Source organism: Falco cherrug, chromosome 4 (genome assembly GCF_023634085.1).
Source record: "Falco cherrug isolate bFalChe1 chromosome 4, bFalChe1.pri, whole genome shotgun sequence".
Taxonomy (NCBI): Eukaryota; Metazoa; Chordata; class Aves; order Falconiformes; family Falconidae; genus Falco; species Falco cherrug.
The window spans coordinates 33,012,789-33,028,763 of record NC_073700.1 but is presented as its reverse complement, the minus strand read 5'-3'; the positions used below and the strand labels follow the sequence as shown (position 1 = coordinate 33,028,763).

At 39.7% G+C, this 15,975-nt stretch overlaps 1 protein-coding gene across 3 annotated transcripts in view; it reads right to left on the bottom strand.

The window, feature by feature from the left end:
• TECPR1 (tectonin beta-propeller repeat containing 1) overlaps window positions 1-15,975 on the bottom strand; it is a 30,167-nt gene that overhangs the window by 2,028 nt on the left and 12,164 nt on the right. For 2 of the 3 annotated variants that reach the window (XM_005442508.4, XM_055706688.1), the window contains exons 6-24: window positions 15,127-15,301; window positions 14,930-15,030; window positions 13,401-13,502; window positions 12,865-13,010; window positions 11,486-12,009; window positions 11,050-11,195; window positions 9,938-10,093; window positions 9,293-9,442; window positions 8,498-8,655; window positions 7,138-7,265; window positions 6,752-6,854; window positions 5,970-6,066; window positions 5,497-5,576; window positions 5,114-5,170; window positions 3,570-3,744; window positions 2,243-2,378; window positions 1,802-1,894; window positions 978-1,084; window positions 415-534 (exon numbers count right to left, since the gene is read on the bottom strand). In XM_005442508.4, coding sequence (XP_005442565.2) covers window positions 415-534; window positions 978-1,084; window positions 1,802-1,894; window positions 2,243-2,378; window positions 3,570-3,744; window positions 5,114-5,170; window positions 5,497-5,576; window positions 5,970-6,066; window positions 6,752-6,854; window positions 7,138-7,265; window positions 8,498-8,655; window positions 9,293-9,442; window positions 9,938-10,093; window positions 11,050-11,195; window positions 11,486-12,009; window positions 12,865-13,010; window positions 13,401-13,502; window positions 14,930-15,030; window positions 15,127-15,301 — 2,754 coding nt within the window. Of the gene's footprint in view, window positions 1-414; window positions 535-977; window positions 1,085-1,801; window positions 1,895-2,242; window positions 2,379-3,569; window positions 3,745-5,113; window positions 5,171-5,496; window positions 5,577-5,969; window positions 6,067-6,751; window positions 6,855-7,137; window positions 7,266-8,497; window positions 8,656-9,292; window positions 9,443-9,937; window positions 10,094-11,049; window positions 11,196-11,485; window positions 12,010-12,864; window positions 13,011-13,400; window positions 13,503-14,929; window positions 15,031-15,126; window positions 15,302-15,975 lie in introns of those variants that run through there. The other variant, XM_027810088.2, reaches the window with a different exon arrangement.

The window sequence follows — 15,975 nt, the reverse complement described above, 5'->3', positions numbered from 1 at the left end:
AGCAGGTTTTCCACCAACTTAAAAGGGGCCAAAACCATGAAACAGTCTTTCTTCAAACATTGAGGGTAATATAGGGAACAACACAGAGGAATAATAACCTGCAGACTAGGAAAAATTCTACTTCTTAAAAACAGCACTTACTTTACTAATTTTTCCATTATAACTTTTTAATTACCTGTTTAAAATGAATGCTTATCAAATGCAAATACATTACTTCCCAGCTATAATTGCATAACCTGTAGTATTAACTTAAAAAAGGAACATAAAACTGAAGAACGAAGGTCAGTTTCCTGCAGGTATATGCAAGCTGTAGGAAGCTTGCCAGCTGGAGCAGGACGGCACTTTCCTTTCTACACGTGCCCACAGGTATTTGGATACGCAGCTTTTAGGCAGTTTTATACCCCCAGCACTTACCCCAATACCATAATCCCATGAGAGGCCTTTAGGTTCCATTGGCTGAACACCGGTGCGATGGCAGACTGTCCCACAGCTCAAACTATGACTTCCTTGCACTTTGTCAGCTATCACCCAGACCTCAAGAAAACAAAAGGAGGCAGTAGCATGTGCTCTTGGTGCTGCTCTTCCCAGGTGCAGTCTGTTTGACCTCTTTCAGACATCAGTCTTGATCTTGAATTGGCCAAACCTGCTCTAATTTAGTCAGAGGCACACCCAAACAACCAACTAGATAGCAGTGTTATAATTAAAACTGCCAGATAGTAAGACTTGGCAGGAAAGAGATTAAATATATAGAATAGTCTTGTTAACTGAAAATTAACAAGGCTTTTTACAGCAAAGGGCTGGCTGTATCACTATTTCATTGGCATGACTTTTGTGTTGGTATCAGTATTCTAGCATTTAGACAATGACCTTGGAGAATAAATAAAGTTAAACACAAATAATTATGAAGAACATTTAATTACAAAAGGATGTTAAGTCACTAATAAACTAACATTTAAACAAGGAAGCTTAATACACACCTGGTCCAGGGGCCCTACAGACATTTTACGGATATTATTTGAAACGTGATCCCACGTAGATCCTTGAGGGTAGCTTGGTGTAATACCTTGCCGGTACCAAAGATTGCCTATAAAATAACCAGTCCTGGTAACAATTTATCTGCTTTGTATAAAGTGTTAGTAAACAAGATAACAAATCAGTAGTTCATGCTTTGTGTTCTGTGGATATGTATTATGGTTTTGACTAATGTGTTACAGTGAAGGACAATGAAGTTCCTACTTTGGAATTTGTGTTTCTACAGTTCTTCTTTCTAGCTTTTCTGGAAAACAGAAAATACTCTGTTCTGTAAAACTTCTTTGGGAAAAATGTTCATATAAGGAACTATGCACTAGAGCACTAAAGCAAATGAGATAAAGATCTCTGAAGGAGACTGGTGTTGAAGACTTGTTTATTTTACAAAAGGATGCTTCGTAATTTATCTTGCAATGGTGGTGCCATTTCTAGGTTTTGCAACAACAAAATATTCCTCTTCAGTTTTGTACGTTCTAGGGTTTCGGACAAAATCCTGCCATACAATTCTTTTCTTTGACATTCATTTACCCCCCCCCCCCCCCCCCCCCCCCAAGAACAGTGTAGATGCTGGACTGTTGCTACCTAGGGCACTATCAGATGTAACAAAAAACAGGTACACCATCTCTTTCAATATGAAATATTACTCGTCTTGAAGCAACAGTAATTGTCTGTCCAAGCAGAAGCTCTAACTTAGCCTCTGCTTTTTAAATCGGTCTGATGTATACTGATTTGTTTTTTGTAACATTGATAAATAATTTTTAAAGATCCTTACCATTTTTATCCAACACAAACACAGACGTTCGTCCTACTGAGACTTGTTTTAACTTTTGTTTTTGAGGTGAAGGAATATGGTACCAACAGTCACCTAAAGGTCAGAAATACTTGAGTAAAATTTTGAGAAGACAAAATTATGTATGACAAGTCTTGGAAATGCCTGCAGTTGAAATACATAGCTGAGGAGAAAGCTGTGAATGACATTACACTTAATAGATTCTTACTAGCTTGTTTATAGAAGCAAACACTTTAAATCACACAAGTGAAGAGCAAATTAACTGCTATAATTATCAATCAGTATTATTCATATGCACTGTGTTTTGCACAGCTATTGGAAAGCCGTCTGCTAAACTGACTTGTCTTGTTCAGATGTTGCAGTGTAGTAAAGCTTACACAATGTGTAAAATGAAGACTGTGCTCAAAAAGGGCAAGTACTTACCTGCAGGTTTTTTTGGAGACACTGAACCCCGATAGAAGGCAGAACCATCTCTAGCAATAGCCCACACTTGGTAAAATGCTCCAATTGAGATGGAAATGAAGGGCTGATCTGTTCCCACGTGCAGCCAGGACGTTCCCTAACAAATGAATTGTAAAGCAATGGTTAAAAACTCCATGACAAATACTGTTGATAATTCCCAAATGGGAAAAGCCCTACATAGTGAAAAAGATTCTGAAGAATAATTCTTACATAATTTTACAGCTGAACAGAAACAAGGTCCCTGATTGTCAAAGATATTTGGATATAAAACTCTTTGAAAATAGCTACACTGGACTATAACAGAGCCTTTCTGTTGAAATCACCAGAATTTAGGCACCTACATGTCTCTGAATAGCTGGGCTAGAGCCTTCTTTTTTCAAATAATCCCTTGGTTTTGATTACATAGAACAACAGTCTCACAAAAATCGGATATGGAGCTTCAGATTCCAGACATGGTATTTCAGTTCTTGCTGTTGCACTGCCTTACAGATCTGTGCTATTGTAACTGATTGAACAGCAAGAAAAAAAAATTTAAAAACCCATTCCTATAGATTTTCAACTGGCAGTTCTTCTCCAAACTCCACTAAAGTATATTGTTAAGATTCCCCGCCTCCGACCCCCCATTGTAAATACGGTTTAAAATCAGTGCCTATCAACCCTAATCTGGTGTTTCAGCATATGTCTATTAGTAGGAAATAACTATTCCTATTGAACTTGCTGGGACTATTTGTTCCTTTCTGCATATTTTACTGGATATTCACTCATTACTTCTGTCACGGTCCATAAGAAAAAAAGTTAAATCCATAGGTTAGTCCAGGCCCACCTGTCTTAAATAAGCAGCCAGTTCCAGGCCCAGAAAAGTCAAACGACAAACTCCTAGTGGTATCAGTGGGCATTAGACTGGGACCATACTTCAGAGAAATTCTGATCCTCAGCAGTTCATTTAAATGGGATATGCATATTATCAACAATTAAAAAAAAAAAAAAAAGGAACTAAGCTTCAGTGCAGAAGGTGGAAGTCAAATGCCTCACAAGAAGACCTACAGGAGCTGACATTAAGTTCCTGCAAGTGACGTGGCACAAGCTAAGGTAGATTATGCAAGGGAAGTGCTGTTGTAAGAACTGTGGGCAGCAAACTGTTTCAGTTGATGGACAAGGACCTTCAAATCTGGGACATAAAAGTGAAAAAAAATAACAAGGTGCTTTGAGAGAGTACACTGCATGACTGTATGTACTTCCATAATTACATTAAGTATGTCAATAAGGCAGTAAAAACAGGGAGCCTTACAGCTGGATTTTGCTGTGTCACTCCAAGCCTGCAGAGCACGTCTCCTTTGTCACTGATTGCCCACAGTGCTACTGCTTCTTCATCGTCTGCATCTGAACTGGGAATTATGGAGATGTCCCACAGGGTAACAGGAGGCACTTCCAGCCACGGCCCGTTGGTGACTATCTTACATTTTCTGAAGCAGAAAAAACCCATGCCCATCAGAAGTATGTACTTTCTATAACTGAATTTGTTTCCTGGTCCATTGTTGACTTCAGTGCAAACAATACTGAAGTCTTTTCATTAAGTAGGTACAGTAAGTATTAGCGTTTTTCATTTCAAAGAGATTTATAACAATCATTAGTGTTTTGCATCAGGTTTTAACTTCTGACGTATTACTGATTTCTCAAAGCTTCTGTGGTTTTTTTTTAGAAAAGTTACTTTATAAAACCAAGCCCAACCAAGAAGTCTGCAGCTTGTGCTACACTGCTCTCTAGTTCTCTAAAACTCACAGTGGGCAACAGCTGGATAATGAATATTTGACCCCAGCTGAGAATCCCATTGCGGAACTCCACACCTGGTCCATTCCTGCCTCTGTCTTGGTTAAGGTAATTGTTTTTCAATTAGTTTTTTTGGTGGGGCTTGTTATAAAGTTATGTAGGTAGGCAGAGATAAGGCAGCTTTATATAAAGAGTTGGAGGTAGGTCATTCTGGGAATTGGTGTATTTTTTCTGTGGAAACTGCAACAAAGTAGTGCTGTCTATTAAAGAAATTATGTTAGATTCCATCATCACAAAAGTAACTTCTGTGTATGAAGAATGTCCTGAAAAACTCAGGACATTCCTCCATTCTCCAGTTCTGCAACACTGGATCCAGCCCTGAGCTGTTCCCTATTTGTTTTCGATTTTCAACTGACAATTAAAACTGATAGTTTAAAAAAAGAGAAATATTTAGACTTGAGGGTATTTCTCAAGTTGCCTTTTTTTATTTCAAGTCACCATTTTGATTGACTGGATGTTGTTTGTTTTGTTGCGTATCCTGGAACAACAACAGTTTGATGCTTTGGGACCTTCCGTTAAAGATTTTTGTACAAGGGCCAAAGTACTAGCTTTGTAGCATCAGTAACAATGAGTGTACTGTGTAACAATATAGTGTACTGTGACTTAAATGGGGTTGGTATTATCTGTGGCCTAGTACACAGTATGTGGAACTCCTATGTTAAAACTATTAATACAAAAGACGTATTATCAGTTGTTACAAGTGACCTAGTATGTACTAATATACCTAGACTCTACTATTCCTTAATCAATTACCATAAGGAAAATCAGATACAGAGAATAACTACCTAGCTGACTTTTATCTACAGATCCCACAAAACACAATAGGGTATCCACCTGTAAAGGCTTAAAATTAAAGCCACAATGCTAAAGATCATCAGCTTCTCCATTGCAGACATGTTATTTACTGCATGTTTACTAATGCTTTTGTTGATTTGGTGACAAGACTCTTCCCCTCATAACTAAATGAGACTTCTAAAAACGTTTATTTATATTTTAGTTCCTCACCTTGCCCAGCGCCTCCGTCGGACAAAGTCTTTCATTGTCTTGTGACCATGGTAGGACCTATGAAAACAGATTTAAGTAAGTGTTCATGAGGATGTCAGAGCATCTCCAATGTCCGTGCCAGCCTAAGAGCACTGTCTATGTATCTGCCCACCAGACGCGCCTGCTGACTTTAAAAGACTTGAAACTACAGTTTCCAGTTCACCTTGCTGCCCTACCTCCCCAGCAAATTTCAGTGTTAACATCCCCACAAAAAGGGAGAAATCAAGACACACCTGCCCCTGTTAAAGCACAGTTACTGTGCAAAACAACAAACAAGAAGAAATGAGGACTTAAGTATCACATTTGCCTGCCAGTATTTTAGGTAGAAGAAGGTATCTCCTTACGCTGGAAAGTCTGCTGCATACTGCCAGCCTTCCCGATCAGTGCCGCCTGAAGTATTAAAATCAATATACCAATCGGATACCTATTGTCAAAAGAAGACAATAACAAGCACAATCAACACCTAATGTATAATAAAAATAACCTCTTCTCTATTTCTCTCCACCTTTTGGAGTGCAACGATGTGCTAGAAACCTTCTAATACTTGCAATATAAATTCATACAGAGGTTCCCAAGTCTTTTTAATTCAGTTGAAGGGATCAGTGCAGCAGTCAAAGTGCCACTAAACAAAAAATCCCACTCAATGCTTAATGTTCTTTTGACTGTGGAAGATTATCGCTGTTGTATAAATGGGGAAATCAAGGTTAAATATTATGACAAATCCAGGAAGAAAATCTGGGTCACTTGAGCCCAAGTCTTGTATCCTACTTGCTAAGCCTTGCCTTCTTAGTAAAAAGACTTTTAAGACAAAATTTACCCAAGACCACTGCGGAGAAGGAGGCTTGGTATTGATTTTTGTACATTCCTGCAGGCCAGATGCATCGCTCCACATGTATCTGTCTGTGGGCAGACCTCTGTGGTGAAACAGTGTACAAGGAATGCAAGGTCATTTACAACACAGAATTTAAAAGGCAAGGGAAGAAAAGCCTGTTTGTAGCACTTCCTACTTTCATACATGGAACAGTACTCTCATTAATGTCTGTATTTAGAAATATCATGCAAGTGATGAGGATAGTGGGAAAGAATCTGTACAATTGCTTCCAGTCACACCAAACTTGAGGACCATGTAAATTTTCCTCTGTAGTGTGAAATTCCTCACTACTATTTAAAATTGGAAGGTGGACCCTGAGTTTCTCTGGCATAGACACCCATATATATGAATGCTTTTTCAATACTTCTGTTCAAATGTACTATTCAAGGACCCAATGTATCTAGCATAATATGTATACGAATATATAGATCCTAGTAAGAACTTTGCTGTACGGCCCTTATGAAAGATGTTGCAAGTAGGCACACTTTGTGCACTCACAAAGCACAAATCTGCAATGTTTTGTTATACATGCGTTTTGAATGGATAATTCCAAATCTATAAAATTGAGACACACTGCTGTGTCCATCTCAGGTTAACAGTAAATGTTGGAGGACATTGAAGATACAATAACTGAAATTACTATTCAGAAAAGCTAGAACAAACGCTTTGTTTCATTTGACAGTATTAAAAAATTACAGTAAATAAATACAATAAATTAAGTAAATAACCTGCTGCTATATCCAGTGACTGGGTTCCACCGTTGGTTCTCATAAATGTAAATACATTTCACATCTGACTGCATGTAAATGTTATCAGCACTGCTGGCCAGTCCTGTGAGAAATAAACGATTTGGATTATAGTAAAGCTAAACCTTAAAGATGCTACATTTTAAATTCCAATACCCACAGTAATATTGCAGTCTCTTTATTTCTCACTCTTCAGCTGAAAATATAAAACTGCAATACCAATTCTTTCCTAACGTGTGGCCTGTTCACTGCATTGCCCTACGTGTTTGTAAGGCTAAAGGAAGGACAGCTGCAATAGCTTTAACAGCTGACCCAGTCAGGAAGAGAAGCGAGAGATGTGCACACTGCAGCAGACCTACTGTCCTTACCTTGAATGAAGCCACCTCCGTATCCGCCAGTATAAACCCAAGCTGTGTGATCATATCCTATGCCCCACACTATGCCTCGGTTATTGCACTCTATCAGTCGAAGATGACCTCCAACTTGACGCCAAAACCTGCCAGAAAAAGAACAGCATGTTACATTTACTCTACGCCACATCCATCAGGAATGTATGCTTTCTTCTCCTACAACTCAACAACCTGAAGGACAGGCAACTTCATATGGTTTTGTTCAACCTCTGTGCAATCTGGAAGTGAAGGCAGTTGCCAACTGAAAGCACTTCCCTCTGAACAACTACTGAAGAACAGATGGAAGGAACCTGTCTGCCACCACTTGGAATTGTCAAGCTTTGAAGTATTTTACTTCCCTTTTATTTTATGGCTTATATTATATATATTTAAACACTAGTTAGGATGGTCTTGCTTGTGTCTTTACATCTTAGTGGCCATCAACTACCTCAGCTTTAACTTCATCCTAATTTTTTTTTTTTTTTACATCTAGGAATTGCCTTTATCTGACAAGAAAACAAATTATTTATATATTTGCTATGGAGCTTGGTAAAAACAGGTGTTTAATTCTTCCTATTTTCTGGGGCTTTACACAGCCAGTTGGCCATGGCACTTTTCTGGGGAGGAACAGGGAAAATAAAGGGATTGCAGAGGAGTATTTTAGATATCAGAAAGGCAGGAGATGATCTAGGTCACAGATCCCCCAAACTAAGATGCAAGAGCACATCAGCTTTGTGATTTGCCACATGTTGAAAGTGCTCTACCCTGAAGAAAAAGGGCTAAAGGTATTATTCAAAGAAACTGGGGGTATTTTTTAAATTGAAGGTTGGCCTTTAACCCACCAGTTCTGAGCCTGGTATTTTGTTGCTTGAAGACTTTGCAGTACTATATTGCTGTACTTGTAATAGAAACTGTAACGGAGCTGCTCCTGGACTGTAGTGACTATGGAGGACTAAGAATTTCAGATTTCCTTATTCAGATAAAACTGAGAACTGAAATTACATTACAATGACAGTGATTAGGTTTACTTCTAGTCTAGGCCATCTCTTCATTTACGTAATTATGGCATTAAAGATGCAATCACAAACAAGTGGGATCTCAGTAAGAAAGGCTTTTGAAATCACATGAATAGCTCCAGCACCCAAGAATTAAAATATGATTTGGCAAATTTCTTCACATGCATTCATGAATATGAAGGCAGCCATTAAGCTTGTCATTGACAGATATCTGCAGGGTACTGTACACTCCGACAGCCCATCAAAGTCACGGAACTGACATGGAAGACAGACTTTGCTGGGTGGCATCCCATGCAGAAAGAACAGCTTCTGAAACCTCTTACATTTGATCACATGGCATCAGGAGTGGTCCGGCCTCCAGTTCAGGACTTGGCTCACTAACAAAGATGTCTCCTTTACAAGTAACCGACCAAATGGCATGGTGAGAAGGAGGGCCTTGAATCCGTCTGCTTTCACAACAGGACATGTTCAGCAAAGACAGCTACAAAACCAGAAGCAGAGAACCAAAAGCTCCATTTACAGTGAGAAAAAAAATTTCCATATAGAAGCTTCAGTATTATAAAACAAAGTTTTTCTTTTGCATGTTCTTGCAAATCAGCAAAGTGAATTTGCAGCTTTTTCTCAAAGGCACTGGAATTCAGTGTTTTAAAAATTAACACCACAATTGCTGGAACCAACGTGGTTTGCAGTATTTGATCATCATGAAGTATCTTTCAGGTTTTCCATTGCTTCAGCGTATATATGCCTGTTTGCCTACACATAAGGCTCTCTACAACAGTGGCAACAGGTAACAGTTCTACCAATACAGACAAATAGACTAGCTCAATTAAACTCCTACCTCATTTGCAACCTGATCTATATCTGGAGATAAGAAGGGAAGGAAAAACAGTATTGGTTTTACTGTACAAGACTGCAGGATCAGAAAACGTGCGAAATCCAGAGGAGGTAAGAAGCCTCAAGTGCCTCTGAGTAGGTTTGAACGGACTTTTTAAATACCTAAACTGTGAAAATAAATAAGTAGCCTAGATACTGTTAATGTAATGCTGAGGTTTCAGAGACTAGCTTTTATGGTTTATTTCAGATATTGCCCGCTTGAAACGAAAAATCCACAGAATTACCCAGTCATGCATTTCTTGCTCTGTTGCGGCTGCCAGGCGGATTGGCCATCGCTGCTTTGTCTTCTCAGGTGTATAGAGTGCAAAGGAATGTTTGGCTTCATTCAGAACTTCAACTATAATAGTGACTTCATTCAGGAACACATGGATATACTAAGACAAGAGAAAAAAATAATTGCAACTGAAGCAAACTCAGATGTGCCATCCTCAGAGTAAGCATTTTTGCACTTCAGGACTATGAATGAGGCATTCCTGCCAAGGATAGCAAAGAATCAGTTCTTGGCGCAGAAGGGATGGGGCTCAATTCCAGTCCTGCACTACCTCTGATTCCTATTGCCCATATGCATTAACCAAATTCATGAAGACCCTGGCCAGCCAAGCTTGGTCTGTCTTCACAATCAATAACATTTTGAACTTCCAAAAGAATCCTAGTTCATGCAAAGCTGATAGTTTCAGCAATGTGGATGGTTGCTGACTGGTTATTTCTGACACTGTATTAACATAGCTACAGCTTAGAAAAGCTTGGAATTTGCTATTGCACTCAGCTACATTTGAATTGGTTCCCAAAACTCCCTTGAGAAAACTTTTCCCTTTGAAGGTTTTCCTTTGCCAAATGCAACTCTCTCAAGGGTCTCAAGCTGAACACACCTTTTTCTCCTCATGATACATGTAATAGATGAACAGGATGCTGTCACGCATTCCATCGCTCCCAGTGAACTGCTCAAGTGTGACTCGAACATCCATCCATTTATGAGGCTTCCAATTCCTCCACCATTGCAAGGTTCCAGTTTTAACCCAAACTGACTGCAATGCAAACACAAATTTATAGCAGTAAGGAAACCGCATGACTCCCTACCTGTCTGTCAAATAGTATTTTTTGTGACCACAAGAAATGTCTGCTGCAGGTTAGTCTGTACCATATCAGTTAATTCTGACACGGAGTGCACCAGGGTGTTCAGGAAGCTGAAGGCAAAATGGAAACTGACAAAAGTGGATAGAAAGGCGCCAAAATAGTACATGTACAACAGTATTAACATTTTACCTCTGCCAGAATGCAGTAACACAGAGATACTAATTGACTCTAGTGTGCTCCTGTTGTAACACAACTTCTGTTTGGACTTTAAAGGTTTTTGACGTAATCTTGTTAATTTTGATTAAACCTGTGGACTTCAAGTGCTTTTAATCAAATGAATTCCAGATGTCACTTGGCAATTAGCAATGAAGGGACCAAAAATGTGAATGAATCTGAAAAGAGCCAAGAGGTCATAACAAAGGGAACATCAAGCAAAAGTGCTGCTGTTTAAGTGCTGCTATTGATGTTTGCATCATTATTTTAGTTATGCAAGTTACATTAATCCCTTAATGTTCACAGAGAGGGAAAGTTCACTTGAGCCACTGCTTCAATTAGGAAGCCTAATTTTGTGGTGGAATAATTCATACAATGTTCCACTGTTGCAAATGTTTCTCTATGGATTTGAGGTTTCAGTGTACTCTAATGCTGACCAATGCTTCATTTGGTCCTACACAAAACTATCAGCTCATGCTTTTAGATAAAGATTGCTGCTCCATGTTTGATAAGCTGCTAGCTTCCCACAGGGAGCTCAGACAGTGATAATCCAGGAAAGTTGTCATAGACAGAAGTAAGGATAAGAATATAAAGGTGACAGTAAGTTCAGATCAATACCTCAGAAATGTATTATGGATGCCCAGTATTGATAGATGTGTGTAGTAGATAAGAGGTAAGTGTCCTCACTGCTTACTTGCTCAATAGCCTGTTCGTAATGCCTAAAATTCTCCAGTTCCCGCTTTGTCCTTTCACTCAGCTGCTGAAAAATCTGCTTTCGCCATGCTGCTGTCTGTGCTGGAGTGATAGACAGAGAGAGAGATTGCACAGAGGACGACAAACCTACAACAGAACCAAAACCAATAAATTCCAGTGAGCTTTGAATACAGTTCTGTGAAAGGTAAAACACGATGCAGCTTTGAACACTGCACTGAATCAACCCAGTCTAATGTAATTTTTCTAATTATTATACTTCAGAATCAATGTATTACAGCCAAACTTTGTAAACTGTGTAGAAATGGAATCTCTAGGTGATTATATAGTCTTGCAAAAAGAACAAACTGACATTTTTCTTAAAGAGCATACTGAACTGTGATTGAGAATTAAGGTCGGTTGTGGTGACTGGATAGTACCTGAGGGCACAGTGAACCATTTCAGCGGGCTGTGCAAATCTACCAGACAGCCTCCCCCAGACACCCAGGCCCACAGTGGGTGCTCATCGGCTCCGTACTGTTCTTCAGCTCCCACCGAGAACATGCCAAGGGAGGACAGGCTGGATGTTTCTGCAAAGGTGCTGATGGAGAGGACTGGTTGCTTTTGGGCCTCCTTCAAGTCAATGTTTGTCCACTGCAGTTCTGCAGAAGGATTTGGGTTTCTAGATTTCTGCATTTCAAAATCAGCTTTCTCATTACTAGTTGAAGCAACAGTGGCTTCTCCCTGATGACAGTCCAGAGGATCCACAGTCAAATTTGTACATACTTCTGCTGCCTGGTGGCCTGTGCTGTTACCACCGCTGCTGGCTGCAGCTCCCAGTGGGGGAGTGTTGGCAAGGTTCACGGGTACACTCGGAAGCTCTGTGTCAGAGGAAGTATCTGCATCACCCTGAATGATCGCGTTCGTTTGGTTCTGAATATCATCAGTAAAGAAACAGCCAGCACTGAAGGACAAATAGATAATTAACTATCACTTAAAGCATTACACATTAGTACAGGCCTTAGGCCACAGGCATACAGAAATCAGCCTAGCATTTCAGCTTGAGGAGAGAAACAGCGGACTTCTTTTTTAAAGGTCAAACTCTATCATCAGGGGAAAGAGTCTAACACAAATCTGGCAGACCAGTGAAACACTGGAAGATATTTCACAGATCTTTTCAAACAATCGGTGGTGTCAGTTGCCTACAACTCTCAGGAAAACACTAAAGCAATGTCACATTTTCTGGATATGAAATAATGAATAGGATTTTTTAAAAACCCATTATTAACTTTATGATTTTTGTCCTAGCTAAAGCGGGCTTCTACTCAGAGCACGCTCTGACTCAAACAAGTAGCTTTTGCAGCACTCCCAGCTTCATTGGCATGTCTTGCACAGCCAAGAGGCCAGCAGTCAGCGGGGAGTTACCAATTTAATCTCTCTAGGAAAGGAAACGTACAGTGACACTCAGGCAAAGGATAATTCCTAAGCAGAGTTGACACTCCTTCATGATATTTCACAGGTAAACTTTTCTCTTGTTAGAGACTAGTTCCAGATAGGGATAGTAAAGCCCAGAGAAACACATTTTATTGCAAGCACGTAGTGAATTCCAAAATGGGAGCTTCAGATTCTACTCCAAGTGCAGCAACTGCTGCTTATTGTGAATTTTAATGGCAAAAAACACAAATGCTTTTTGGCATATATAATGATTAAAGATGCCTTCCCTGCTCCTCCCTGTCTGTACCATTTGAATATAAAGAAATATCGCAAAGCATTGAAACTCTTGGCGTACAAAGTCTCGAGCAGGTATTTTACTAAGTACCTGAGCAGACTTGTTGAGCTCCCGGTCTGAGATCTGTCACTCTCTCGGCCAGATACAATCGCCTTCCATGTCTTCCCACTGAGCTCACTTGGTGTGACACCTTGACGAAAATAAATTGCTCTGTCATCGCAGCTGATTCCCCAAACCTAGGGAAGGAAAGGGCTTGGTGAAAGAAATGGCACGGAATGCAGGTAGCTACACAAAAGGTGCAGTGGTGGAAAATTCAGCACAAAAATCTGCTGGACACAGCGTTTTCCTTTTGTGTTCCTCCCTAATGCTGATACTCTAGATGCAGTATAAAATTCTGTTCCATCAAGAGAAAACTGTTTGCACCTGAATGTGCCATACGAGACATGCTGACTGTTACCTGCTGGTGAAGAAAGCAGCCATGCATTCCTGCCTAGCAGTTCAAGCACATGGACCTCTTGTTCAGCTGTCTGTACTGGCACTGCTGACAGACCTCGCCACAAGTGAGTACTGCCTGTAGGGTATTCACTGTACATAATGTCCTCACAACGGGTATACAGCTGTCTTACCTGGTTATTTAAGCCTACAGTTACCATCATCATTTCTCCGACCATTTCAATCCAGCTTGTCCCACAAGGATTATGTGAGTTCACTCCTCTTCTAAACCACACCTACAACAACAACAGCAGGAAGACTAAATTTTGCTCTTTCTGCATTAGCAGGCAAACAGCTGGAATTTAGTTTCTTTAGTGGATAAGTCATAATCTCCAATAACGATATGCCACACTGCCTTAAGAAGTCACTTACCTCCTTGGTTCTTTTTCTTTATCAGGTAAAGATATAACAATTCCCTTAATAGTACCCAGAATCTGGTGATAACTACAGCCAGAACAGCCCACAAGGAGACCTTCTGTGACAGTTAGTTTCTCTGCCATTGGAAAAATACTTCTTATTAATACGTGTCGACTGTAGGTTATTTTTGGTCACTCTGAATATGCTTCTACATAGTGTTCTTATGTTCAAACCCCAGAAGCCAGGCTGACGGACAGAACGGTCAAAGGGTTCTTCTCAGTAGTACAGCTCTTGAAATTGTCTCCCCTTAGATTAGTTTTTACCAATCCGAAAGTGCCTGTGGGCTGGCTACCTGGAAAAACTTCCACCTGTATTTAGCATGTAGTCATATAGTGACAAGCAGCTACTTTAGGAGTTGTTGGCTTTATCACAACACAGTGTACTTGACTATCTTGTGGCAGATCTGATGAAAACCATGCTAGCTTATCTACATTTATTATAGTGGTTTTATTTGGCGGATGGAGCAGGCTGGACAAGTCTGTTACTATGGCTCAGTTGACACGTAGTAACTCTTAAACCAGAGTAACTCAATTACTTAAAACTGCTATATATGCACAGAATTCACCTGTGTTTTTGAATTCAGTATGAGGGGATGTGATTGCAACCAGCACAAGAGCATTCTAGTACATTCTTCAAGACTTTCAAGTCTTGCTGTGAGGAGCAGGGAGTTGGACTTGATGATCCTTATAGGTCCCTCCCAACTTGAGATATTCTATGATTCTGAGGTAAAACCCCAGTAAGAAAGTAATCACACATACATGTAACAGATATGCCACTTAATAAATACAAAAAGCTACATTAAAAGGCTGATGAAGAGGGAACAGTTCCAGTAGGAAGATAAACAAATAGGATCATATAGAAAAGTGTAGATGAAAATATTCCCCATACCGGTTTTGATGTAACCTTCAGACCATGTAGAAACAAGACCGAGCAACTAGGAGTGCCTTCAATTTTGATGCTTAATAGCCCTTATTACATCCCCACCCACCTACCCACATCTGTCTGACTTAGGTTTAGAAAATTCCTTCTAAGGGAAAAACTGAAAGTATTCCTTTACTTAAATGCAACTATGTATATCAGAAACAATGGTGCATTCCTGTAACAGCAAGGGGAGGCAGAATTCCCCAAGCCACAGGGATACTAAGTCCAAATTACCAATGTTTCCTAAGAAAGTTACGTGCCTGTTTGAGAAAAGCAGAAGGAAAATGGGAATAAAAAACCAGAATCAGAATATGACACCTCTTACTTTTCTATCCTTTGTAACACACCACACCACATCAACACCCACAGAGACATGCATAATCCCATTTTCAGAGCTTGGAGACTCCACAGTACTCCAGGAAATTCCTGCAAGAAACAAAACCCAGACGGCATTTTAGGTTAGTTTTCTACTAAACACTATAAAAATCAAAGGGGCTTCCAGCTAAATTTAACAAACTTTACCTTGAGGGTTATTCCTATCGATTCCTTCTCTCACAATAGCTTGCCCTTCCCAAAGAGTTGCCCAAAGGAGGTCATACGGTCCACAGCTGATCTGTACAACTTCACCAGGAGTGGTGATTAAGGACCACATGGAACCTTCTGGATTGTGATGGCAGACATTTTCTCTGTACCATACCTAGACAAGTTTAAAAAAAAGCCCAAACAAATAAAACTTAGAAAAATATCACTACAACAATGAAACCATTGACACAGACGTGAAGACAAACTGGGCAGAACAGTCCTCCTTTAACAACAGAAATCTTTTACACAGTGTATGCACTCTGACTTTAAAGGCATTTTTTTTAATGTTGATTATGCAGTTGAAGCTATTTCCTTATATACTAAGGGAGGAGGCTTTTCTACAGATTAGCTTTTGTCGTGGAAGCAGCTCTGGACTGGGTACAGTAACCTATTGCTACAAGTTCTGTGTATATTTCAACATTTAAAAAAACACTTCAGTGTATGTCAGGACATGTTACATAAACCAAGAACGAACAAATATATAAAACAAAAATGTTACTGTTAGGTGACAGCCTGACCTCACTTTCAAACAGAGCTTGCCACAATATGGGTAAAAAATTCCATTCTCTGTGCAGCCTTCAGTGACATCCAGCCCATTTGCTAGTCTTGGTCCTACTGTCTGTAAACTTTTCTATAGATCACGGTCAAAATAGGTCAAAAATAGAAAGCATCCTGTGGTAGTCGTATGAGGACTCTAAAACATGACTGCTGAGTGCTAAATCCTCATTTTTAGAAATACTTTACTTCTCTGGGGACTTTTACTTGGGAAATTAAAGCATTTTATAATGT